The sequence below is a fragment of the Plodia interpunctella genome, chromosome 18 (assembly GCF_027563975.2).
Source record: "Plodia interpunctella isolate USDA-ARS_2022_Savannah chromosome 18, ilPloInte3.2, whole genome shotgun sequence".
NCBI classification, from domain to species: domain Eukaryota; kingdom Metazoa; phylum Arthropoda; class Insecta; order Lepidoptera; family Pyralidae; genus Plodia; species Plodia interpunctella.
The window spans coordinates 8991075-9017847 of NC_071311.1; the positions used below are offsets into that span (position 1 = coordinate 8991075).

General features: G+C 37.9%; 1 protein-coding gene and 1 long non-coding RNA gene across 3 annotated transcripts; one reads left to right on the forward strand and one right to left on the reverse strand.

The window, feature by feature from the left end:
* Positions 1-17: 17 nt before the first annotated feature.
* Eps-15 (Epidermal growth factor receptor pathway substrate clone 15) lies at positions 18-26758 on the reverse strand. Of its 2 annotated transcripts, none has more exons than XM_053759081.1 (18): positions 26685-26758; positions 26215-26259; positions 25354-25488; positions 23784-23882; positions 22527-22667; positions 21959-22069; positions 21049-21270; positions 20634-20748; positions 19942-20095; positions 18652-18802; positions 16745-16912; positions 16222-16311; positions 15712-15909; positions 13433-13597; positions 12418-12549; positions 12032-12121; positions 11013-11117; positions 18-7345 (listed from the first exon to the last, which is right to left on the reverse strand). In XM_053759081.1, exons 1-18 carry the CDS (start codon positions 26709-26711, stop codon positions 6530-6532), a joined length of 2964 nt encoding a protein of 987 aa, XP_053615056.1. In that variant the 5' UTR covers positions 26712-26758; the 3' UTR covers positions 18-6529. The 2 variants fall into 2 exon arrangements, with proteins under 2 accessions (XP_053615056.1, XP_053615055.1); XM_053759080.1 differs by having other exon boundaries at positions 11013-11120.
* Positions 12425-15769, forward strand: LOC128677918 (uncharacterized). Its single transcript, XR_010370158.1, has 3 exons — positions 12425-12560; positions 13422-14114; positions 15629-15769. It is a non-coding gene; the product is annotated as an uncharacterized LOC128677918 (long non-coding RNA).
* Positions 26759-26773: the final 15 nt, after the last annotated feature.

Sequence of the window (26773 nt, forward strand, 5' to 3'; positions counted from 1 at the left end):
GCAAATAAAAGATATAATATTATTTCTCCTTTTATTATCTCAGGAATTGTTTGTTTTCATATTAATATAATATCATAGTTTCATTACAGTGAATACATGTCAGCAGGTAATGACGAATGCACGAACGATGGTACCCAACCGGCTCACATTTCAAATTTATATTAAATACAAAATAATCCTTTTAGACAAACCAACCTATATAGTCAAGTATAAGTCGATGTGAAGAGGGCGCCACCTACGCTTCAAAATAAGAATTTCAATAGCTTACAACTTAGTTCGCTGGCCTACCACGCATCAACTTACACTCGACGCTCTGTATCATAAATCTGGCGCTTGAAAAGCGACTAGTGTTGCCAGCTCACAAAACTATTTCACGATAAAAACTGAAATGTCGCAACAAAACACAGCCTTCCAAAATTGAAATTATAAATTAGGTGTTGCCACATCGCAACCTCGGAGTACCGACATTCATTATATTATTTGGTCGTACACGCTATATATTATTACAAACGTACACAACTTGTTTATATAAACATTTATCATAAGTACCTAGTAGAATTTCTCTAACCTTGCAATTATCTAGAACGTGCTCAAAACAATTTACATTATATATCGCGTAACACAAGCGTAGGTACACATTTATTCCGCAGTTAATATTTAAAGTAGAAAATAAAATATTTTTCAAAAAATGCAGTCTGATCTTTTAGTTTTAACAACGGAACTAGAAGCGAAGACGCAACGAACGTTTAGACAACAGGCGATATGTGTCAACCAGTTATAACATCATAAGCTAACATTACAACTTTGCAGCGTTAAAAAATCTATTTAGGTCCATAATGTCCAGCGCGTCAAAACGTGCAACAGTTTCAAAATTACATGAAAATTTGGATTTGTGAAAGGAAAATTGGGACTTTCTTTTGGACATTTTTATATTGTACACTATGAACCTAAACGAACATATAGTCGTGGGCCTTTTTCACAACCCGCTACAGTATACACATCTACACATAACTCTATGGTTTAATGGTATTATGAAAAAAGCCCCGGACGTCACTATGTATACAGTATAGACAGAATATCTACGACGCTAAATCACAAGAAGTTTTGATTATAACATAGTTATTGTATTTTTAGAACAAATATGTCCTGAGCGAACTAAACGTGATATGAGATACATTGTACTATATAATTATTTAGCCTCTTATGATAAATAAGATATTATGGCTGCGCGACATGTCAATGATTAGAATAAGTGAAGAAGACATGCCACTTTTTTTTTTTAATATGAATGCGGCTAAGGCGTAAACATTGAAACATCAACAGATAATTAATAGATCATAGAAATGATAACTTCTTAGAACACTATAACAGAATACATTCACAATTAATATTTATTAAATTCATTTATATAGATCAACAAAAATGTCATTAAAATATCTAAGAAGTTATATAGTCTATGGCCGATTCAAACATGATCGTGCTTTTTATAGGATATTCGTGACTATTCGCTACATATCTTTACAGAATTACACATATTCATAAGTTACAATTCCTTACATTAACACGGCAGCACAATCATGTACAATAGGCCCGATAACACGTATTCAAAGTCTCAAGATCGCTAGGAATGCTGCAAACTAAATTAGACTTTATACAAATTGATCTAAAACACAGAATCACTGTTACATTAACAAAAATAAATTCAAACAATATAATGAAATATCAACTCTAAGAATACAGATATAAAATCCACTTCAGTTTGCAACAACCACTAGCATCCAAAGACAAAACTACGGTAGAGCAACACTCCCGTTTCACAGAAACAGAACCAACCAATCTTGACACTTGAAAGTATTAAATTCGTTGCATTTAAAAAAGCTGTGAATAAAAATCGCTAATAAGTATACATTAACAAACATCGATCAATGCAAAATATTAATAATTAAATCTATATAATATGCTTGAATAAAGACTGCACTGGGCAACTATTTGCATCTCTTTCTCGCATCCAGTAGCAATCTTTAAATGCCAAGTTTTTAACAATTAATTTTATTGTGATTATCAACGGTTGTGATGGGGACTACGGATGCGTGTTATAAGTGGGTCTTCTAATTTTCGTAAAATGCATTTCGTCCTATTTTACCTACACCTAATTCCGCTTACTCTCACACCACATAACATTTTCCGTAATTTAATTAGAATGTAACAAGATGGAACAGAGGAGTTCATCAATCATTTATTTTCAGAAACATGGCCCCCATAACAGAAAGTATTTTCAATAAGACAAACACGTATTTTTGTAGCTCGTTTTTTTTTGTGGCGTAGACAACTTAATTGTCGGTTTTTGAAAATACTTTTTAATTCTGCTTGGTGGAATAGTAATGTGGCGCTTGAGAAATAAGCATCTAATTCGTCCTATCAGTACGAGGCCCAAATCCAAGCCCATCACACCTACGTAACATACCAACAGTTTGCATAATGATAATTCATTAACCTATAGGCTAAGGCGCGCGGACTCGAAATAATACTGATATTTTTGAAACTATTTAGATTTAACTTCAACATTCTTTGATACGTAGTCTCACTCGAACATATTGCGACTAGTTCCATCTCGATCTTTTAATTAATGAAGCGCACATGGCCAATGAGATTTTGCGTTCTTACAGCTACAATATATAATTTAAAGCTTTGTACAAACCAGTGGCCGAACGAGCCGCGCACCGTCACTACCGTACACCTAACTATTCGACCCATCTTTAGCTTTAAATACACATATACACATCAACGTCAAGATTTTAAAGATTTATTTCCGCTATCACTGAAAATTACATACATTATATTGTATACTTGATAACAGATCGGATCGAATCGCCGCGCGGACTGGACTATAAGTATATTTCACTATTAAAAAATAAATATTATAAATACAAGAATATCAATTGACTGAGAACGCTTAGCGAAAAATAGACATTTCTATAAATTTCAACAACGTAATAAAATAATGAACCACCTACTCTACATATCTTATGTCATCTATAGTCTATGGAGAATATCAAGTATCAAGGACGTTTGGTCGAACTAAACCGATAGTCCGCGCGGCGCGGCGAGCCTCAATTAACAGCGCCTAAGAAAGAGATAACAACTTTATAATAATACCCATTAAACACACTGGTATTAATTACATTACATTGTTTACAATAAAATTACTTACTATCTAATGCTGGCTTCACACGGCTACTAGAGTTAGAGTTTGCAGCCGACGTACACTGCTCAGATTTGTCTCGTGTCCATGTATCGGTCACCTTCTAAACTAGTACAATTATACGTAGATGTGCCCGCAACACGCAAACCAAGAAATAGCCATGTGAAAACCCAGTATTAGGGTAAGTCCACGCTGTACCATAACTAGCTGTATGAGTGGTCAATTTTAATGTAAATTATATACGATGAATGCTAAAGTTATGGCCGTTTGTTTTCATAATACGGTGTGAACTCGCCCTAACAGCCACTTGTCGAGACATTTTTCATGCGAAATTTACTGATAGTTTTTTTTTTAATTTTATCAAATGTCCCACAAGAGCGTGCAGTAACATATTATTATTATTGTTTTGGATACGATGCGTGAGCCCGTGCGTACGACAAAAGCGAATGTTGTCGTTCTACAATACTTAAAAACTACCAAATGGTAGAAATTTTAAAAATGTACACCTTTATTTATCATTTGCACATTTTTCTAGAATATTACATGTAATACGAACAATTGAACCGAACCACGACAGATATATCGTTGATAATGCGAAGCTACATACGTTCTCTTCACTCACAAGTCCGCTCACTAGTGTTAGAAAGAGATAAGAACAGTGAATCAGAAGGCACTACAGATAATAACACGCCGCGCTAAGCTACCGCCCAGACTTGACAATTTTTCGTGTAATTTAGTTTAAATTGAGCATTTTCGAAGTGAAATCTATAGGCGTAATTTATTATGTGGGTAATAGTGATACTTAAGGTTGAGCTGAATCGCTCAGCTATTTAACGCTCACTCGGGTGAAGTCGGTCTGAGCCGACGAAGGGACCACATTTTTAAAGGTGGTCACTTCCATGTTGTGGTCTCAAAGCCAAACATTATTTTAATGAAATATTAATGACTGTTGCGACAATACTTGGCTATATTGAAGTACCATGCGTTTGTACTCGCATCGAGCATTCTGCCAACATAATAACAAATACAGTTGTACTTCCACACGCATCCAATGGAATTTATACAAAACAAATATTTATACAACGTACAAGCTAACTAACCAATAATAAAGTATACACAATTTAAAAATATACAATTGACCGAAAATGTGTCAACTGAAAATTGCGAGACTACAATTAAATAAATTTATTTTCAAATATAACAGTGTTGTGTCGATATTAATTACATAAGTAACGTGGTCTTTGTAAACTTTCATTCATCATCCTATCCATCATCATACATATGTTAAGTGAGAAATTTTCAAACAAGATCTTATTGTAGGTATTATTTAGGATCATTTTTCATTAACATCTTCACGGCGCCTCTTCCTCTGACCGTATATTCAGTCACTAGGTAATATTTGTGTGATTAAAATGCCTCTTATTAGATATGTCTAAATAGGCAGTAAATAGTATATTCGAGCGATTCGAGGAATATTAGAATAACAATAAGATTTTTTTTAATATTGCAAAAATCAATTGACTGTTTTAAACACAAGGCAAACGATGAAGCGTCTCATTTCATGTTTTCTCGCTCTAAAAATGTAAGAAACATTAAGAGCACTATAGAAGGCCAGAAAGAGACAGATATACTGTACATTCGTGCGTAGGAGACACACAAATGTTTCATAGACACAATTTATAAATTATAAGGACACAAATAATTTATTCATAATTCATGAAATATAACAATATTTGGACGGGGTGAAATCGTGATTTATGTCATTATGAAATACGGCAAGAACTAACCCAACCGACAGAAACAAATCCTACAGGTATATAATAATTGAAAATAAACATTATCGCATGATTCATTTTGAATGCTGTGTCTTTAAAGTAAATGAATTACAAAAATATACGACTATTCAAAAGCTATTTCATCATGTTCAAAACCTAAATGTAAATTTCTTTATTAAAAAAGGATATAAAAAAGTCACGACTTCACCGCGCGATCTCTTCGATTTAAGCCTACACTATACACATTGAAGCTTAGGCCTCGCGAACAATATAATACACTTTTACAAATTGCTTGTTGCATACAAAAAATCATCATTCACGAAACCCTAGCGTGCCTATTATTTCGTGCCTTTCTATAATAAAACGACTTGTAAGTATATTCAACGGCACACGAACCTACCCGAATACAATGCAAACTCGCCGCTATTACCGCGCCATAGAGATTCATGCAGGTTAACTTTATGTGCTGTTGAATGTACATCATTTCTAGTACATAATCATCAGCCATTTTAATTTCACTGACCTTATTTAAAGTTGTATAATGTAGCTTTTCTTGCTACATAAGAAAATGTACAAAATGTGCAAATTTAAATATATGAAACATTTAAATCTAAAATAAAATATATAAAATTATTTTCGTTTCGATATTTCGTAACGATCTGAAGTTAATATAATTAGTGCAAGTTTGGCTCCTCATTGATCCATATACAAACAATATACCTAATAAAAAGTATATTAACTCACAGCTCATTAGATAAGTTTGTAGTATAGGACGGCAAACAAGCAAACGGATCACCTGATGGTAAGGGATCACCGCTGACCAAGAACAACTGGAATACCAGCATCACAGTAGCGGTACCGGCCTAACTGAGCCAACAGATGTGAAACTCAAAGGCTACGTTAACTGTATGTATCTATTTCTAATATTAAAGATTTGAACAATTACTTTTTGTATGCAACCGCAAAATTCCATCGGATTGGAGCTCTTAGACCCCGCAATTTGCTTTAACCAACTGACTAGCGATATATTTTAGTTCCAATAAATGACGAGAGTTAACTGTAAGCCTACTATATGTACATCTTACAATATATACAAATCGAGTACAGGTTATATATACGTACATTGTGATAATAGTACTTTTGTAGAGCGTCATCTCTTTCACTCATAATATTTTCAGGGAAACAGATGGCGATTCCATTTCAGGTCCTCAATGTATTTTAAATATAGTTACGAATCTAGGAATAAATACATATACAGACTTACAGATTCTCCCTGTATGAAGTGGAATGCAGAATGAACCTCAAACTCCTGCCTCCCATTGGTCGGCTGATATAAAATCGCACACTGATTGGACACGAATTCAACATCGTATAATATCAACGCATACAACGCGCGTTCAAACGAAGCCAATATCAGTTTCGCGGCGTGCAATCGATGCGAACTAAAAAATCGTATTCCAAAAAGAGGACGATTGCTCAAATTTAAAAAAAAATGCATTGACTCGTCGACTCACCGACTTGTAGACCAGACCATAGACCACTGATCGCGCCATCACTTCTCCTGCCTTGATATAGCTAAAACTAGTTGCAATTCAGCATCTTCCTGTCTCCTTCTCGCCTCGGCCTCGGCTTGTAATCTTTTCGACTCCTCCGCGGCCCACTGCCACTGCTGCTCCTCCGTCGGCAAGAACTCTGTACTCCGACCTTCAACATTTGCTTTCTTCTTCTCCTTGTTGTGCCTACTCCTGCCAATACCCCCTATCGTGTTAACCAAAGATTTCGCGTATTTGACAGGCTTCGGCGATTTTTCTTTCTTCGAAGGCAGCGTATTCGACGGCCATGTCTCGTTTAAGTTCTTATTCTGGTCTGTTCCCCAGTCCGTGGCCCAGTTTTCGGATTTATTCGCCCAGTTGTCCGTTTTCCAATCACTCGACGAGGAGTTGGTGTTTTTACTAGTCGACCAGGCGTCTGGTTTTTGAGGTTTGGCCCAAACGTCCTTGGATTGCGTCGGTTTGGACCACGCGTCGTCTGTGGCCCAGTTATCGTTGGGCCAGGCCGCCCATGTGTTGTTATTTTCATTTGTCTCAGGTAGAGTACTGATTGCGCTACTTTTGTGGTCAGATCTCGTCGAGAACGGATCGTAAGCGACGGGCGGAGCGGAAACGCGTCCGCTCCTCTTTTCCGGCTTCGGGAAGTTTCCATTCAGAGTGGGTGAGAAGAAATCATCAGTTTCAAATCCAGCTACAGAAGTCGGTCTTATCTTTGCGTCCGTGACGTCCGCGAAGGGGTCTTCGATATTGAAGGGGTCTTCGTACCTGTAGTCTTTGAAGGGGTCTTCGGTGAAGTCCATGGACGAATTGGCGCGGGTCTGGACGAACAAAGCGAGGGGGTTAGCTAGTTGGGGGGTGGGAGTATAGATTGTACGCACGTGACGCCGCCATCTTGGATCCTTAGCGCTGCAATGTGGGGGAAGCACACGACCGTGGTTAGCATGTTAGTGACTGGTGAGGTGATATGAGCACACAACGGTATGTTTTATAAAAAAATATTTTAGATGCATTGATCAACAAACAAACGCTTAATATAAATCTAATATATATATAATTTTTATTTTATCTAAGTATTTTGATTTTCTTCCTTTCTTTAGTTTGAAGACCAATGCCTTGTTGTGATATAAAGGATAACGTTGTGTACTCATGATATATAGAAATAGAAATATTATTGTATTATACAGATAGTTATTGTTATCAAAAGAAGGATATAAATAAATAGAATAAAATAAATAATAAAATGTAAATGGAAAAGGGATTAAATAGCAAAAGCGTTATAAATAACTGAAACATATAAAAAGCCATGCAATTATAAACTAAATTGAATGTAAACGCCTTAAGTTTAGTATGAAATTTATGTAATTAAAAAAAATATACAATAATACTCTGATATATAGACCTCTATATAGCCTCTATGTGCTTGAGCAATACTGAGGCTGACCCAAGCGTCAACTCGTGAACGGATGTTGACAGGGAGAGCTTCTTCGACTATCTATACATTCGTATTTTAAATCCACACTAATATTAAAAATGCGAAAGTCTGTATGTCTATCTGTTGTCTGTCACGCTTTCATGAAATTTGGAAAATTTATTTATTGATTAATTTAGCTAAATGCAACGGTACACAATATGTATCCTTTCAAAGTATTTAGTAAGAAAAATAGGCACTTACAAAAACTTCTTAGAGAAACACAACATTATAGTTTATGACCGGAGCTCAAACGTAGATTACGCGGAAGGAGATGCGGGCAACTAGTTTATAGTTACAAGTCTAAGCAGACAGCTAGTACAGTCGATAGCACATCAAGCTATATATAATCTCTACAAGTCCACCATTATCACCGTCGTATATACTTCTATGGTAGTTCGACGTGCGATTGATTGTATAAAACGAAGAAAATCAAACATTACGGATGTTTGATTTTCTTTATTGTTTTGGTCAAGCAAGTAGAACTCTTGTTATGGGTGTGGTAGTCATATTTGCTTACGAACAAGAAAATTTATCTTATTCTAGTAAACTTAAGGCTGGTTTTCAGTTACACTTGTTTCTGACTAGATGTCGCCCGGGACTTCGCTTCCGTGGGAATTTTGAGATAAAATATAGCCTATAGCAATTTTGGATAATGTACCTTTCTAATGGTGAAGAATTTTTGAAATCGGTTCGGTAGTTTCGGAGATTACCCAAAAATTACTGGACCGATTTTGTGACAATTTGGCATAGAGACAGACGAAACCTTCAGAAGTAACATAGCTTTACCCGAGAGAAGCCGGGGCGAGACTCTAGTAAGAAATAGGTGCAAATGAAAGCCCCCCTAAGAGACCCCTATTATAAGACTTAATTTCAAGTGATTTAAATTACCAAATTCGAATTCCGCTGGGAAATACAAATAGAAAGCTTGCGGACAGATATCCCTCTCTAATTAGTGGCTTTCTGTCTTTATGTCCTCCCTGAATTGCTTCACTTGAAAATGAATCTTATAATGGTAAGATTAAGGCTGATTTTTGATTTTTCCTGAATTGCTCAGTCTAGTAAATCATCAGGATATATTCTAAGCAAAAACGGTTACCATAATAATAACATTTATCATGCATGAAGATGAAGCCACATGATAACAGTGCAAACAAAGGAATATAGAAGCGACAATGCATAAGATAATTGTGATATCAACTGATGTCATATCAAAAAAGTGTTGTTAACCGATTTTATTATCGTCATAGAAAACTGAACTTTATGTCTAAGGAATTGAGTGCAAAATCTAATACCAATTTTGCTTAATAAAAGTAAAGTCAAAGCTTCATCCATATCCATTCTTCCATACTAATATTAGAAATAAGAAAGTCTATTTGTCACGCTTTCACGGGTAAACCCGCTAAATTAGCCGAGGTCAAATATAGGCTATCGCGGGCAGAGTTGCGGTCAACAGCTAGTAAAAATATATCACCACCATATGACATCAGTCCGTATGTGCTGTGAGAATGGCATTCTTTAACAGAGAATGTAAAATATTGAGTTTAAAATATGCTATTGCGCAACTAGGATTATACTTTCATTCAATTCTAAAAATCTATTGACCATTACGAGCTGAAACTAACTAATAATATGTTCTAACTAAATACAAAAAATACTACACAATTTTCAAAATTAAGATAAACAGTTTCGGTGCACTTCGAATGCATATTATTATGCAGCGCGTGCGCAGCTTGATTGTATAGTTTATTACAATAACGCATGCTTGCATATGCGCGTGTATACATGCGTTAAAATTCTGTTCATAGTGCCGCGCACGTCCTGCATACGCATTCGGTGTGCACGGACCTTAAATATTAAGTTTATTTAATAAATACGTTAAAAATGTATGCATAATGCTTTGTAATTTTGATCATGCCAAGTAAAGCCCGACTATTGTAGTGAACAAAAACACAAACAAAAAGAAACAAAACAGAATGCCACTCTCTAATTAAAACATCTACGTACATTTACTTTATCTGCAGCGTAAAACATAAATGATTTTTTAGAAAAGCTAACCTCATGCGCACGACGGTGAGGGGGCGAGGGGGGGGGGAATGGGGGCAAATAAACGTGGGTACAATCAAAATAAAGGAAACAAAAATAATCTGAAAATTAAACATTAGCTTAAAACTAGAATTTTCGAGAATATGTTTCATAAATCATAACGTAATGTTTACTTTTTGTTTGTCATTGAAGTTCGATCAAGGGAAAACATCGCAAATCGCGTGTGAAATAAATCATAATGATATATTCATTTACTCATGAGTTTGATTTTTGAAACATGTTTCGTGGTTTAAAATTTAACTGTTTCTTCTATATAATAAATTTATTTTATTATGTATTAAAAGACAGAGAAAACTATAATTATAGCGATTACTATTTTGCTCACACACGAAAGAAAAATGCGAATTTGAAATATGCATAAGTAATGGAACAGAACAGTATTTCCGCTCTCGCATCGTGTGCCGACTTTCACAATATATCGTGATCTGTTTTTGTATAGTCTGTTTCATGTGGCTACGGTAATCTTGCGTCCATATAGTTTTCTTTGTCCTTGCGTGTAATCGTTTTTTGATTGACTGAAACATTGTGGGATTCGAACGTCGAATTTAATTATATTCATATTATTTCAAGTCAATTAATCTTAAAATATCTGGAAGCTTTGAGAAGTTTTTAATTTTTCTTTTCAAAATAATCTAAAAACAGGAAAATTGTTCTATTCATTCTAAAGGTCTGGTCGATGCGTTTAATGGAATCGTTTAATGAAACTTGACACGAAAAAAAATAAACACTCAAAGGTATTTACTCGAATTGATCAGATTTAGATTTTGACTCCAAAAATCGTGACGTCATAGTACTGTCACACGAGCTCAATACAATTTTCTGTTTTAGACATAAGAAAAACAATCTGATGTGATTAATTGGAGACTAGTTAATTTGTGATGTGTTAAATAAAGTATCTCGTGTGTGGTTACCTTGTGCGGAGGCACGGGGCGCGGGGGCGCGGGGCGCGGCGGGGGCACCTTGGCGGGGCGCTCGGGCGCGTGCAGCACCGCGAACGGGTCGCTCTCCCACGCGCCCTGCTTGTCAATACATTTCATTTATTCGAAACAGACAACAAACTGACTTCCACGTTTATATAGATCATACATACCAACATAGCTTTAGTGTACTAACTAATTTGTGAGTCTCGGTTACTTGAATAAATAATTTTTCATTCATTCATTTATAATATTAATCAGAATATGACGTGAGTGCCTGTGGACTTAGTGACGGTTTGAATTTCACTTCGCGTCCATCGAATCGATTCGAAGTGAGACACGGCGCCGTCACACATTGTTGTGTGGTTGTCGTTACGTCACAATAGCACATGTGATTGGTTCGTTGGTTGCGTCTCAGTTGAATAGACTCGATGATGAAATGCACTCACGTCGTATCCTAAACAACATCTTAAATGCAAAAGTTTGTCATTATTATGTTTGTTATATTATTATCATAAAATATTGTCATTATTACAACTGTATATGCGTCAGAGGGCGAAGTCCGGATTTGCACAGTCCGTCAATCAGTACGATCTCACTTTGCGTCACAATGGCGCACTGTGACTGTGTTTTGCTGCGTCTCACTGCGAATCGACTTGATCCACGCCCACAGATCACATTAATATATGATACTAGCTTTTACCCGCGGGTCCGTCGGCATTTATCTCGTGCCTCCACATATAACTTATTATTATGAATATCTCTGGTTCTAAGCAACGTAACGCGATTAAACCTATATCAAACTTTAAGTTAGACCATCTGCTGATACAACTGTGAAAATCACATCAAATTCCATCCAGTAGTTCCTGCGTGATACACGAAAAAACATACAGACAAAAATTGTTAAAAATATTTTGGCTTCTATTAATCCTAAAAAAAAACCATAATCATTGTTCTTTAATATCTCCTATGTTCAGACACAGCCCACTGTATAGATGGAATGAAACACTCACATCGTTGCTGGGCTTATTGTCACTGGACGCGAACGCATCGCCCGCGAACGGGTCCGCGCTCGACGCGAACGGATCCGAACTGAATCCGTCCTGCAAAATTTATATTATAAAACTTTTATATTATTCTAAAAACTACAAAAATGAAGTAATTTATTTCCCAAGCTATTTATGTCCCACTGTTGGGCAAGTCTTTCCCAACTTCTTTCACGAACGCCGTCACAGCCGAACAACAAATCAAGCCTTAAAAATTTTAAAGTTTTGTGGACTTTTCAAGGTCACGGTTCCGAATGCATCTGAGAAAATGAGACTGTATGTTACTACAAAATACTTCGTCCTTAAAATGAAACAGAGAAATAAAATAAAAACAATCAAATCCAAGCACGCACCTGCGCAGGTTTGTCGTGTGTGGGTGCGAAGGGGTCGTTGGGCGTCGCAGCCGAGAAGCCCGCCTCCTTGAAGGGGTCCGCGCCGAACGAACCGTTCATCGTACCGAATTCGTTGCGAGTCTCTGGTTCCTCCTGTAAAATAGGTAATGTTATTAAAAGTCTAAATAAAAAGAACAAAAGTAGGAAGGCGGACACTGAGCTCCGACGCTTAGCGGCGAAGGAAGAACAGAGAAAACGCTCAGATGAGTGAGGGAGACGAATTAAAATTATAAATCAAAATTTACAGGGTAAGTTTAAAGCCCGCGTGTTTTGCGCTATAATCATAAATAACAATTTAAAGGAAGGCTGTCGTCAACATTCAAAACATGATAACAAAAACACGTTAACGTCCGTTCGAATCAGATTCGATGGATCGATCAAGACCGAGAGAAATAGGTCGAGTCTTCGTTCAACTCGACTCAACCTATTGCAAATACCTTGATTTCATTTCAAGACCCCAAATCAATCAGAAAACAATTGTTTTCATTCATGACTTGACCGGGGCTCGATCCAGGGACCTTCGGTGGAGTACTCTAACATTATTGATAAGTTAAGACTACCTATTAGTTTCTAATGAAAATCTGAATGAAAAGATGAATCGATTCCGCCGAACTGGCAGGTTTTGATAGCTCAGTGGGCGAGAGCACTGTCCCGGACAGACAGGGGCGCGGGTTCAATACCCGCTCGACTCCAGAATTTTTTCATCTCAATATTATTTTCAAAAGTTAACAAGCATGTGTGGCACGTATAACAAATTCATATAGGGTGAATTTCATGAGCATTTTGAACTCCGCCGCGGGATATCATCAGTGTTTTTTAAATTGTAGCACACACAGTAATCAATTCAATTATTCTATTTTATAAATAAGTAAAGTACTAGTACAATCTTAAATGTATAAATGTTTAATTAAAAAAAAAAAAATATTTGTCGGACACCAATGAAACGCTACACGGCGCGCCATCAGGCCACAGTTACCAGAGCGTCGCTGGGCGTGGCGCCGCGCACCACGCGCTCGAGGTCGGCGGCGCGGAAGCGCGGCGTCAGCGTCAGCTGCGCGGCCGACGGCGACGTCTGCAGCGCCGACAGCGCCTGCTCCAGCTCGCGGTGCTGCTGTTCCAGGTAGCTGATCTTTATGTTCGCCTGCGAGTACCAATCAATGTTCTTAGTCCACTTGCACTTCTATTACATGTATTAGGTCCTTACATATGGAATTGGCGTTTTGTTTGGAGAACAGTATTCTCCTCACCGACCCCGACCCGGATGACTAAAGCAATCCAAAGCAACCTCCAGCACAGCCAGAAAGCAACGGCTAACCAGCTGCCAGACCAGCTGGAGGAAAACAAGACCATCGCGCTAATCCAGGAGCAGTGGATCAGACGCAATACCATATGTGGCCTTAACAACATCGGAGGTAAGATTATACTCGTAAATGACACCAACAGCACTTGTCCCAGATCATGTATCTGTGATCATATATCTATGATCATCTATCTCCCCCGTAATTTCAATGCTATGCCATTAACACACTTATTTTCCAGAGGTCTGACGGCCATCAAGATCTCCACTAATAGACTACAAAAACATACCTAATACAGTGATTGCTTCGGTTTATCTACCATCTGACTCGGAAGCACCTACCCCTGAACTCATAGAGCTGGTAAGTTACTGCGAACACCACAATCACATCATCTCTACAGACGCTAATGCACACCACCCACTTTGGGGTTCGGACAATCCGAAACCACGTGGCGAGGTACTTGCAAACTACCTATTCCAGACCAACCTCAACATCATTAATAAAGGTAATAAACCAACTTTTACCACCAGACGAGCTCAGACAATCATAGATCTCACACTAGCCACAAACACGATACTAAACCACATTTCTGACTGGCACGTTTCAGACGAGACGTCATGCTCAGATCATCAGATGGATCAGATATCGAATAAACCTCACAATTGAGAAACCACCTCCTCGCAGGAGCCTTCAGTCGTAAAACTTGGTGCAAATATTGCACAAATATCGAATCCACCTCCGAAGCATCGAGGGTAAGAAAGATTCTCGCTGGAGAGCCTAACAAATCCATTGGCACTCTTAAAAAACAAGACGGTAGCTACACAAAAACCAAACAAGAAATTTGCGAAGTCCTACTCCGACTCACTTCCCAGGCTGCTTTAAACATCCACAAAGCACGACCTGGTCTGAGTCAACACACAAGTCCACAGAGCAGGATTGGTGTATAGTCCAAAGAATAGTCACAAACGCCAAAGTTCAATGGGCGACAAACAGCTTGAACTGTAAGCTATGTCTGTATATAGGAGATATTGAAGATAAATAATTATGAGGTGTCTTTATTGGATTACTACTAATAAAACAATTATTTATGTAACTAACATATTTTTAAGAACATTGTTACTAACACTTAATATGGTATTCATTTATTGCCGAAATAAACAATTATTATTATTATTTGTATCTCTCAAAAGTTTGACGGTCCTTAGAGGCTTGCACGAGGACCCGGGTCCAACATGCAGAGGCCTTGGGAGATGTTTCATCTATAATGCTGTGGGGCACGATCCACAGCGTACACGCCACGGAATATAATGTATACTACAACATATAGGGCTATTGGGTTGAATAGGCTTGTGTATATTATTATTATTTTTTAGAATTTTTGAGTCTCATCTCTGTAGAGAAATGAACAAAGTGGATATTCTTCGAACCGAGTGCCATCCAGCGCGATGATCAAAATTATTATCCTTTCGTCGGAGTCACAGACAGACAGAGCTATAGACCCCGACATATCTTCGATTTCGCTCTTTCAAGAAAGAGATCTGTATGGATAGATTGTTATTTATTTGTAAAAAGCAACAACACATACACATTCAAGATACAACAAAAAAAAAACACAGAAAAAACAAAGTATGACATGACTGTTTTGCTATAATACAAAAAGATACAATATCACGCAAGGAGTGACTTTCATTTCAGAGGTGACCCAAAAGAGTGCGTAATTCTAATACACTAGAAGAAACAAGGCAGACATCTTTTGTAACACATTTGTATGAGATTTGTCGGCTTGGGACGGGATTTTGTATGGAAATATTATTATAGGTGACGGACGAGTAGACATATTTATATATATATATATATATCTTACATTTTTACAGTTTTCTAGGTATTCGATCGCAGATAATCCTCAGGGCTTCGACGCTTAACAGCTGTGGAAGCAGCCTGGGAGACAGTCACATACCTGGCTGACGGCCAACACCGACCGACGCAGCTGCGCCGTGAGCGCGTCGCAGTCGGCCTCCGCCGCGGCCACGTCCTGCTGCAGCGTCCTCTCCTTCTCCTTCAGCGTGTTGGCGGCCTGTCTCCTCGCCGCCACCTCCGCTTCCGTTTCCGCGGCGGCCGCCTCCTGCGCCGACACTTGGGACCGGAGCTTTTCCACCTACGGATCCAATTCGGAATTCTCTATTCAAATTATTAACATCAAAAGTTTGAAACTAACCCTGTTATTTATTTAACTTAGGATGATGTCGAGTCAAATTAATTTAATAGGTGTTTTTAATTTAGTATTAATTTTAGGTCAATTGCTTTTTTTCTCATGATAAATAAAGTGATTTAGTAAAGGGTGAATGTCAAACATTATTGTTTTTTCTCAATAAATAAAAAATATACGTTTTGAAATCAGGCATCTAAGTCCATAACTTATACGACGATCCACCGCTAATCTAGTAAAACGATAAGGAGTAGAACTTACCTGTGTTTTTAAGTCATTTAACCTCTTTTGTGCTTCACCTTTTTGGTTTTCTAACTGTTTTAACGTCGCCGTCAACGTGTCCAATTCGCTCTGAAAAAAAAAAACACAATAAAATCGCCAAATTTGATTGAACTAGGATTGCAAGAACGCTTCAAACACATGTCGCAGATGTTCCTGTGTTTCTTTCGCGGCTGTAACGGCCCAGGGTCCGGATTCGCTTAAACATTAACTGACTCCCTGCCAAACATCAAACGTCATTTAAATACCGTCATTGCCTATGAATTCAATCATCAATTCTTTATACTTTATTTATATTTTAAACTTTATTTTTTGTTTGTTTTATTATATATTTTGTACTGTGCTGTATGTACTAATATGTTTGAGCAAATAAACGTTTTTTCTTTCTTTATCCTTCTATATCCCTTAGTCGCTTCGTATTACAACATTAACTAGAGGATATGTAGATATAGATCAGTCTGGTACCACCGTAGAATAAGCCATAATTGTAAGGCGGGAACCACACCTGCAAGCTGTCAGCCTCGCCAGTCTTGACGGCGACCTCCCTCTGCTTGGAGCTGACGTCCGCCTCCAGCGCCAGTCGCTCGCGCGCGAGGGCGTCCACCTCGCGCGCGATCGCCTCCGTCTCCGGCGTCGGCTGCGGTCCCAGGTTCAGTGCCGGCTCCAGAGATTGCTATAAATCGCATACACTCGGTGTTACAAAACACCTAATACTAGATGTTACCCTGGGCTTCCCTCCCGTGGGAATTTTGAGATGAAATATAGCCTATAGCAATCTTGGATGATGTAACTTTCTAATGGTGAAATAATTTTTGAAATCGGTTCGGTAGTTTCGAAGATTACCCGCCTCATACATATAAACGCACAAACGTGTGAGTAAAATATGGTGCCTTGTGTAGATCATTTATGTGAATATTCAAGAATATTCAAAATTACCACTTCAAAAAAGTGTGTTATCATTTCACACCTAGTGTGTTAGTATCCATACTTCGATACAGAGACGACCTCGGTGGCGCTGTGGTAAAGTGCTTGCCTCTGAACCGAGAGGTCCCGGGTGCGAACCCCGGTCAGGCCATGATGGAAAATAATCTTTTTCTGATTGACCCGTGTCTTGGATGTTTATCTATATATGTATTTGTTATAAAATATAGTATCGTTGAGTTAGTATCCCATAACACAAGTCTCGAACTTACTTTGGGGCTAGCTCAATCTGTGTGATTTTGTTCTAATATATTTATATGATATTATGCTAACTATCCTAACTTCGTAACTAACATTATAAATGCGAAAGTAAGTTTGTTGCCTCTTCGCACTCTATCTACTCAATCAAACTTCTGGAAATTTCGCATACATGTAGTTTAAAGTATGGCGAAGGATATAGGGAAAAAATAAGTGTTGCGTGGGAATCGCGGGCAAATACTAGTAGACGCATAAAAACGAAAGTCTATTTGGCTGTCTGTTACGCTTTCACAGCTGTACAACTGAACCAATTTTGATGAAATTTGGTATGCTTATATTTAAAGATCCGTGTTCAATTAAAACAGTTTGTCTGAAAATTTTTACGAAAAAAAAACGTTTTAAAAAAAACTCACTTGAGACAAATCCATTCTGAATTCACAAACCGATATACAATCTCAATATGTTAAATGTACAAATAAAACTGAAAGTTTTTACACACAAGGTTATTTTTCAGGCAATTAGTCGCAGATCCGTCACAATGGCGCGACCGATGGCTTATCAGTTTACACGGAATTTGAATATTTTCCCCTTAATTGTTACGTCTTTTAACGATTCTAAATAAACACTAAAAATATTACTAGTTTAATTTTTAAATTAAAACTAAATTAACGAATTTACCATTTTATGATATAAACTAGCGTCCCGGCTTCGGTCGGGTAAAACCATAATAAATTATACTCCTAAACCTTCGTCAGGAATCACACTATCTTTTGGTGAAAACCGCATGAAAATCCGTGCAGTCGTTTTGGAGTTTATCGCGTACAGACAGACAGACGTGGCAGAGGACTTCGTTTTATATTATGTAAGGATAAAGATAAAAATGTTTGCATTACTCTCTTTTTTTGTATATGGCTGTGATGCCACGAATCCTGTGATCAACATACAGACACAAATATACAAAAAACAATAAAGAAAAAGATTAGTTAAGGACACAAAACTATAGCTGAACAAGTGCTTGTCTAAGGGCTCGGCTCCATTGCTCCGTTGCGTCGACGTAGCGCGTTGCCGCTCCGTTGTTTTCTATAGGTTCTAATTATGACGTGCGTCGACATATATCAAAGCTCCATACATGTCAAAACACGGTCGACAAAGCAGTGGGATTGCAGCCTATAACGTTTTTTTGTTGCACAATACAAATAAATATTTTTTCACAGAAAGTAACGTAGTACACACCTGTGTCTGTGGACGGCAGCTGGGCGGGACCATGTCCGGGGCGAGGGCGGCGGGGGGCGGCTGCCCTCGTAGAGCCCGCGACACCAGCCACATCGCCAAACAAAACTGATCACGGGATAACTTCCCCACACTGTCTGTGTCGCACAGGGCCCTGTAATGAACGTCTATTGTTAGTATTTGTGTTTGGATATTTATCTGTTTAACTTATAACTTTGTGGTAATAAAACTAGGTGTGCTCGGATTCCTAGCTAGACTAAGTCGAATGAATAGTAGCAGACTAAGTAGACCGCGTGAGTGAATGAATAGTTACAGACTAAGTCGACCGCGCGAGTGAATGAATAGTAGCAAACTTGGAAAAAAGATTTCACAGCTATAAACACACATCTCACATAATTTATTAAAAATCCTTTATTTACAAACGTCTACCTTCGTGTAAACCTTGCGATTGAGTTCAGGACCTAAACTGATCTGAATGGCTAATTCGTACCATCAAGATAATATAACGATCCATTATAGGTAATCCACAAAACAATACGCCAATTCGATTTCATTCACTCATTATGCATACAATTCCGTACCATGATGTGCAACGAGAACGTAAACTGGATCGTGTATCTGTCAAAATTGGCGATTCTTTTATTTTCTTTTTTGTTTATCAATGTCGATAGTATATAGTACTAGCTTTTGCCCGTGGCTTCGCTCGCGTGAACTTCATAGTATAATCTCGGTCATTCTTTAAGAAAAATGATGAAGAATGTGTTTATCAATTTTCAGCTTTTTATTTTGAAATTTGTATTAAGCTTCATACAATATTTCACCTCCCTTTTAAAGGGGTTGAGAGTTAATTTTCAGAAAAGTCTGAAACACGTAAATTTGTTGTAAACAACTAAAATCGAAATTTTCAAATCACTAATTTCAACGGTGTATAACTTTCATATAAAAGAATTTCACCCCTTTCACCCCCCTTCGGGGTAGTATTTCCAAAAACTCTCTCTTAGTGCTCACCTACATTCTTCAGGGAATCTATATGCCAAATATCAGCTTCCTACGCCCAGTAGTTTCGGCTGTGGGTGGTTCGCAGAGCGTTTCGACCGCTGCGGCCGCGCGGTCATTACATTCCGTCAATTTACTTGAGGAAGGAATCATTTCCAAAATCAATTCATAAAATTGACATTACTACAGTGCAGAGCAATCAATGTAATAAAGTCATATAGTAAAATTCATTATTGACTTTGTTAAAATGGGAAAAATAGTAATGGCAGCGCGTTGGCTGGGTGTGGCGTGACTCACCAGACGTGCGCGAGCGTGGAGTGCGGCAGGCCGGTGTCGAGGAAGGCCTGCCTGACCTCGGCGCCCGACACCAGCCCGTCGCAGTCCGCGTCCGCGCGCGCGAACTGTGCCGAGAACGCGGCCTGCTCCGCCGCAGGCACCACCCACGTCGGACCTGCCACGGAAACTAGAACTGACTACTTTCGTCGTCATTTTGTACAGTCGATCGAGCTATACAAATTCATTGCAAACTCCGTGCGGGGTAACTTGACACGCGGTCGACTGTACCTACGTATGAAATTTTTGTTTTTCATGGCCTGTATTGTGTCCCACTTCTGGGCAAAAGCCTCTCATTTTTGTCTTCCGAAGGTCAATGATCTTGAGCAGTTTGTTGCCAACCACGCTGAAACTTGTCTAGATCGTCCCGCCATCTTGTTCGTTGTCTACCTCGACGCCTGCGCCCATCGGAAACTTAAGTTGTGGTGATCTGTGCCCATCTATCTGTCGGCATTCAGCAATGATGCCCCGCCCAAGTGCACAGGAGCCTTGCAGTCTGACAGACGCCCACAAACACAGTATATATGGTGGATTACAGTGGATTTCATTATTTTAGTTGTGCAACTCAAAAACATTATACGTTGGCTGTAAGCCAGTTGCTCTGTTGCTCGTGAACTACTGAAACAAGAAAATTATAATAAATACAGATATCTCACCAGGTCCGGAAGGTGGTTGAGAACCTATAAGAGTCACGGCGGAGCTGGCCCCGCCGGCCGGGACGAGAGGGGTCGCCGACATCAGCGGCTGCGCCGGCGCAGTCGCCGTCGGGGGCTGGAACAAACATTTCAAAGTGACTACTCTACGCTTGTGGGACACACATCTAGTTTGATTCATTCCCAAGTGGACTGTAGATATAGGTTGGGAGCTAATAAAATATGCGATTCGACTTCAACACTATATTTGTATTACTCATAATATAAGTACAAATTCGCAACGAGCACACCCGGCAACATTAGTTAGCAAAGACAATTGTGCGTCTTGGTAGACGACTAATTTTACGTTATACTAAATAACGGTGACGAAGTCGCGGATAAACAGCTAGTAAATAATATAACTATATTATATACTCACGCTGGACAAATCCAGCAGCCCCTCGAGCAAACTGGCGTTGGAGTGCGGCGGCTGCGGGCGGGGCGGCAGGCGGGGCTGAGGCGAGGGCGGGCGCGAGGGGGGGCGCGACGGGGGCCGCGAGGGGGGGCGCGAGGGGGGACGCGGGGGGCGCGCGCGCAGCTCCGCCGGCAGCACGGTCGGAATCGCGTGCTTTTCTAACGCTTTGTACACTAGGTGCATTGCCTGCGGACGACATTTGCATCATTAACCTGACATAGAAAACTTTTATTTGCGCAGACAAACTTCGTCATATATTTCGTTTGGCTCAAGAAAGAGAATAAACTAGAAGAAACGAGACAGAATGTTTATATTACTTGTCCCTCACGTTTTACAAGGCCCAATCATCCGCTTTATGTATGATGTCAGGTATATGTAAATCCAAGTTGTATGGAAATCCAGCTCATGTAGAAATGACATGATTATGTCATGATTTGTAATCTATCATAGAATGAAATAAGATCTGACGACAATAAAATTTTGTGTCAAAAAATGTAATTTTTACAAAAAACTTGACGCGCAACATATTGCGCTTTCTCGCTCATTACCATTGACTCGAGAGAAATAGCACATTGTTGATCTCACTCGTGTTAATGTTGGACTATATGGTCGCAATCGAAAATAATAATAAAAAATGTCATCTTGACTTTTGTCTCTTCCGTCTAGGCTGAATACTGCGTTTTCGCTCTCAACGAAAATATAATAATCTTGTGCAATCTCGGCCGATGTTTTATTTCACCGATTACTTTTCTAACATGGTAGCAGAGCCTAGTTATCAGTTTCATACCTATTCAGATTCAGTAAATTGTAATAAAAGGAAATAATTACATGTTGTGACTCAAATGTAAAAACATAGATATTTTAGTCCACTCACCACCATAAACTCGTGTCTGTCCAGCATCCCGTCCTTGTCCTGGTCAGCGAGGTCCCAGATCTTGCCCAGGGTGTCCAGGGGAAGCTTGGATTCCATTAGCACGCCTTTCACCTGTTGAGTTCAATTATGTATGTAAAAACCTACGGGAAGACATTTTCTAAAATGCAAGAAAATCCGTTACATTGGTTTTACAAAGGAAGCTTAAACAGACAGACGGAGATGGTGATTTTGTTCAAGTCGCCTAAAGGCATTCGACATGATTTTTACGACTACCTACAGCGTCTAGTCGCAAGTGATCGCACACATTAGTAAACATAAACAGTCAACCAGTGTGCAGAGGTTCCTCACAATATTTTCTAAAGAAGACACATATGTCTTCTTTAGAAAATATTGTGTTCATACATGAATTAATCATGTTCATACATGAATCAGAACGGTATACAAACACATGTAGCACGAGTACAATTCGAAACTGGGACCTTTCGATCACAGGCCCTCCGTCCATGTTAACCACTGGACCACAACCACTTCGATGTGTAAACATTTGAAGGTGGGAAAACAAACTGACCTTGTTCCCCGCAATAAGGCCGTTGTTAGGCTGCAGCGAATCGAACAGCTGGCTGTACTTGTCCCTCTCCGCGGGCTTGATGCTCCAGTCGCTGGGGGGCGCCGGCGAGGGCGCCTGCGACGGGACCTTTGGGATCTCACCCTGGGATTGGGAAGGAAACGAGGGCTTTATTTGACCTTCTGCTTGTCTTTGAACTAGGTACACTCTAGCTACAAACCGATTATTAACGTAGGATAAATAAATATATTAGGATAAATCACAGAGATTGAGCTAGCCCCAAAGTTCGAGACTTGTGTTATGGGATAACTCAACGATACTATATTTTATAACAAATACATATATATAGATAAATATCACAGACCCGGGCCAATCAGAAAAAGGCCACGTATTTAGTAGACGATTTTTTACGAACGTTTTTTGCCATCGCAATACCAAATAGTATGGTCAGAATTCAGTTTGATAAAGACCCGTTATTACCAGCCAAGAAAGCACAGCTATTTTATATGGGCTCCCTTTTTTGCGCATAATTTTTTTATCCTAATTTAATTTAGCATAACGAGTTAGGCATATTTTTTTTTACATAATAATATTATGACATACTTGTTTTTTGACATACCTTTTCAATAAGCATAATTATAGTTTAGACTAATGTATGTTACCATAATTTTGATTTGCATAAAGCTATAGTGTAGCAGTAGGTTAGGGTGCCGTAGGGAGTGGGCCATGGGCCACCTATAAGCCGCCAATATGCTTTAGAATATTATGCTTAAAAATTGTTATGCTTATGGTAGGTATGCGTAAAAAAATTGTGCCTAAAAACATTATGACAAATTAATAATGTGCGTAACTATTATTATAATAAGTAAAATTAATAATGTGCGTAACTATTATTATAATAAGTAAAAGTACGCTGTGTTAAATTATAACATAAAATTGTATGCATAAAAATAGGGAACCATTTTATACTCTGCATAAACAAACTGTATTATCTTCATATAATTATATTTTGACAAAATGTCAAACGACAAAAAATCATAATAAAATACCCAATAATTTTAAATCATATAGTTTTTTTTTAATTAGCTATAGTTCTGGGTAAAAAAATAAATATCAAAAGGACGTTATTTACATAACCAAACACAATAATTCAAATTCAGTTTAATTGGCCACATTGTCGATAGAGCACGGCACCCAAACAGGGTTGACCCTGGGCTTCCGAGCGTCACACTCGAGAATGAAACCGAGAGGTGTACTCACCACTTTGGGCGGCGGTGTGTCCATATGGATGTTGCTCATGTTGACGTCGCGGCCGGTCTGCGCGAGCGACACCAGCTTCAGAGCCACGAACAATCCGGGCTGATGACAACAAACAATCTTTATATTTTTTCTAGGATAATATATAGGTTGTTGTATGTAAGCTGTTGTATGTATAATTCTAATCCTCTTATTCATAAAAATAAAGTATTCTTTAAGCTTATATATTTTCTAGGATAATATATAGGTTGTTGTATTTAAGCTCTAAGTTCTAATCCTCTTATTCATAAAAATAAAGTATTCTTTAAGCTAAAATATGTCTTGTCACTATCACACTTTACAATATTTGGATTTGACAAAAAGAGACAAAATATATATTTTAGCTTGGAACATGTTTTAACTTATGAATAACATGGTTGGTATATGTATATTTGAAAACTATACTACTTTTTAATACTTTAAAGTATGTAATAAAATAAATAAAATAAAATTCTTTATCCATGCGTGGGCCATTATTTGTCAAGATTTTTTTTTTAATAAAAATGTGATGCTGGCTTTTGTGTGGCAAGAATAACCTTAAAAGAATATATATGTATCCTAGCTTTCATCTTAAGTTGAATGAAAAATTATTAATTTGTATGTTGCGAAATTTTGGTGCTCTAGCAAAACAAATTCTATTACTGGAAACATACAGCCAGAGATTTTTTTTCATAATAATTTAATGATAAGTTTGTATGATATGACATACGTGGGGTACAGATAGCTGGGGGTGGAACAGATAGCTTATCACCACAGCTGGCGTCCGCAGCTAATAACTGTTTACTATACTATTTGATTCTCTGTCTCATCGTTTTCCCAGTTCCTTACGCCGCCATAGTGCATCGGAGCCTAGAGTCTACTTTCCTACTACACATCGGCAACCTCAGTTATCTGGCTTTGAGAAAATCAAGCCATATATGCTTGGTGTAATTAAGGATATTATGTGAAGACCGTGCAAAGCGGTGGAGAAAATGTAGGACAATGAAACCTGAGCTCCGGAGACCTGTGGCTGAGGACGAAACCGGGGAAACTTACAATTAAAAAGGGAAACACAAAATGTGATACCAATGTTAGATGAAAACATAAAGAAACTATTTATGGAGAAAAAGTAAAACAGTTTCAGAGATGTTATCTCATTGTGACAAGACAAGTATCAATATGATAATGTCAACGACAAGTTTGCATGTAATCCCAGAGTAAGCTTAAGATAACTATCATATCATCAATACTGTGGTCAAATATAATTTGAGTCAGGGGTTTTAAAAGCCTAGATTGTAATCACACAGTACATAATTTTAGATGTTGTACTCTCAAACTTTTTAGTGTTTTTATTATGTAAGCTCTTTTTAACTTATTGTGTATTGTACTTCTAATAAATTACATCTTCACCACAATCATATTTCATATATATGTATGTACAAGTTAATAATTTATTTTATTTAAGTTTAGTTTAAATGCATAATATACTATCTTTAATGAAGTGTAAAATGATAATAAGTGATTACCAATATTTAAATGTGCTACAATAACATACTTTATCCAAGTATCCCTTCCCAGTAGGATCTGAGAGGTCCCATATCTTGCTGAGCACCACATCGCTGAGCTGAGACTTCTTGAGGAAGCGAGCAGCTTCGGGAGCCTGAATTGTGCCCGCTCCATTTGGATCCACCTGCAAAATGTTTGCATTATATTATATTGCTTTCATAATAAAAACTGAAACAAAAAATTAAGAAATGCATACATGTCTTGATGCCATCATCTTGTCAGCAGATTACAAAAAAGCCAACAGTATCCTGCTGCTTAACATTTAGTCGAAACATAGCTAAGAACACTCTCAATTAAATTCTCTTTCAAAGAAAAAAAAACTAGACCAATAACAGTTCAGCAGTTTGGCTGCTAGATGCTATGGACAGACATACAAATATATACTCTTAAACCTATAATGGTTGATTAAAAACAAATGAAGAAGGGTTGTCTTAGATAACATTATTTTCAATTACTTTAGTTTTATCCTATAATCTATTTTAACTCTCACAAAATAATAAAGTACCTATACTTTCTAATTGGATCAAACTGTATTTTAAGCAGTTCATGGCAAAAATCTTGGAAGAAATACTACTTTTATCAACTGTCAATCAATATGTACTTTACTGAAAACGAATCAATAAAAATTAAATCCAATAAGAAATAAATACATAACAATATGGGAGGTTCCATGAATGTGAACTATTCTATAGAGTAATAAATGTCCATTCATTATGAAAATCATTTAGATATGAATTATCTGCATGTACCCAGACCGGCAGCGGAGAAATACCGTCATATCGATCATATGAGAGAATCAATCGTGCACAGTATATTAACAGTATTCATAGCCAAGAAAATTACTACTTACTTGGTGATAATATGCTTCGTATATAGCACTGTGGGTCCCTGCCACCTGCAACGGTTCAAGCCACATACTGTATCAGTGAATGAAATCTCGCAGCAATTATTTTTATAAGAATATTTTGAATGGGTGTGACATTACTACACTGTCCATGACATTCCATGTTCGCGGAAAAAAGGGATACACCGAAAAAGGTTAACGATAATATTTTCAAAATGTAACACAAAAAACACAGCACTTTCAAATACAGAACAAATTCTATCGAGAAATTGTAATTAAACTGGTAAATTTCATTTATCTGGGATCAGCGTAATCCCTTCACGTTAAGACACTTTGATGTAGTATAATTCAATAACACAAATGTATTTCTGGATTTTGAAGAACGCTTTTGATAAAACTATTAATTAACTATGCGAAAATAGAATCAACTTTTAAATTAACAGAGTAATACTTGTAAAAGTTTATTTAAATTCTACCTGAGTAGGAGAAGGCAAAGCAGCCATTTTTCACATCTCCTCGTCGACCAATCAATAGCGATCATAGACAGTAGACATTTTGACATTCG

Coding starts and splice junctions, on each gene's coding strand:
- Eps-15 (XM_053759080.1), bottom strand. CDS start 26,711: ATGGCTGCTTTGCCTTCTCCTACTCAG. Junction 16,913..18,651: donor GCTGCCGTCCACAGACACAG/GTGTGTACTACG, acceptor TGCGATTTATAG/CAATCTCTGGAGCCGGCACT. Junction 11,121..12,031: donor ACAATAAGCCCAGCAACGAT/GTGAGTGTTTCA, acceptor TGTATTGACAAG/CAGGGCGCGTGGGAGAGCGA.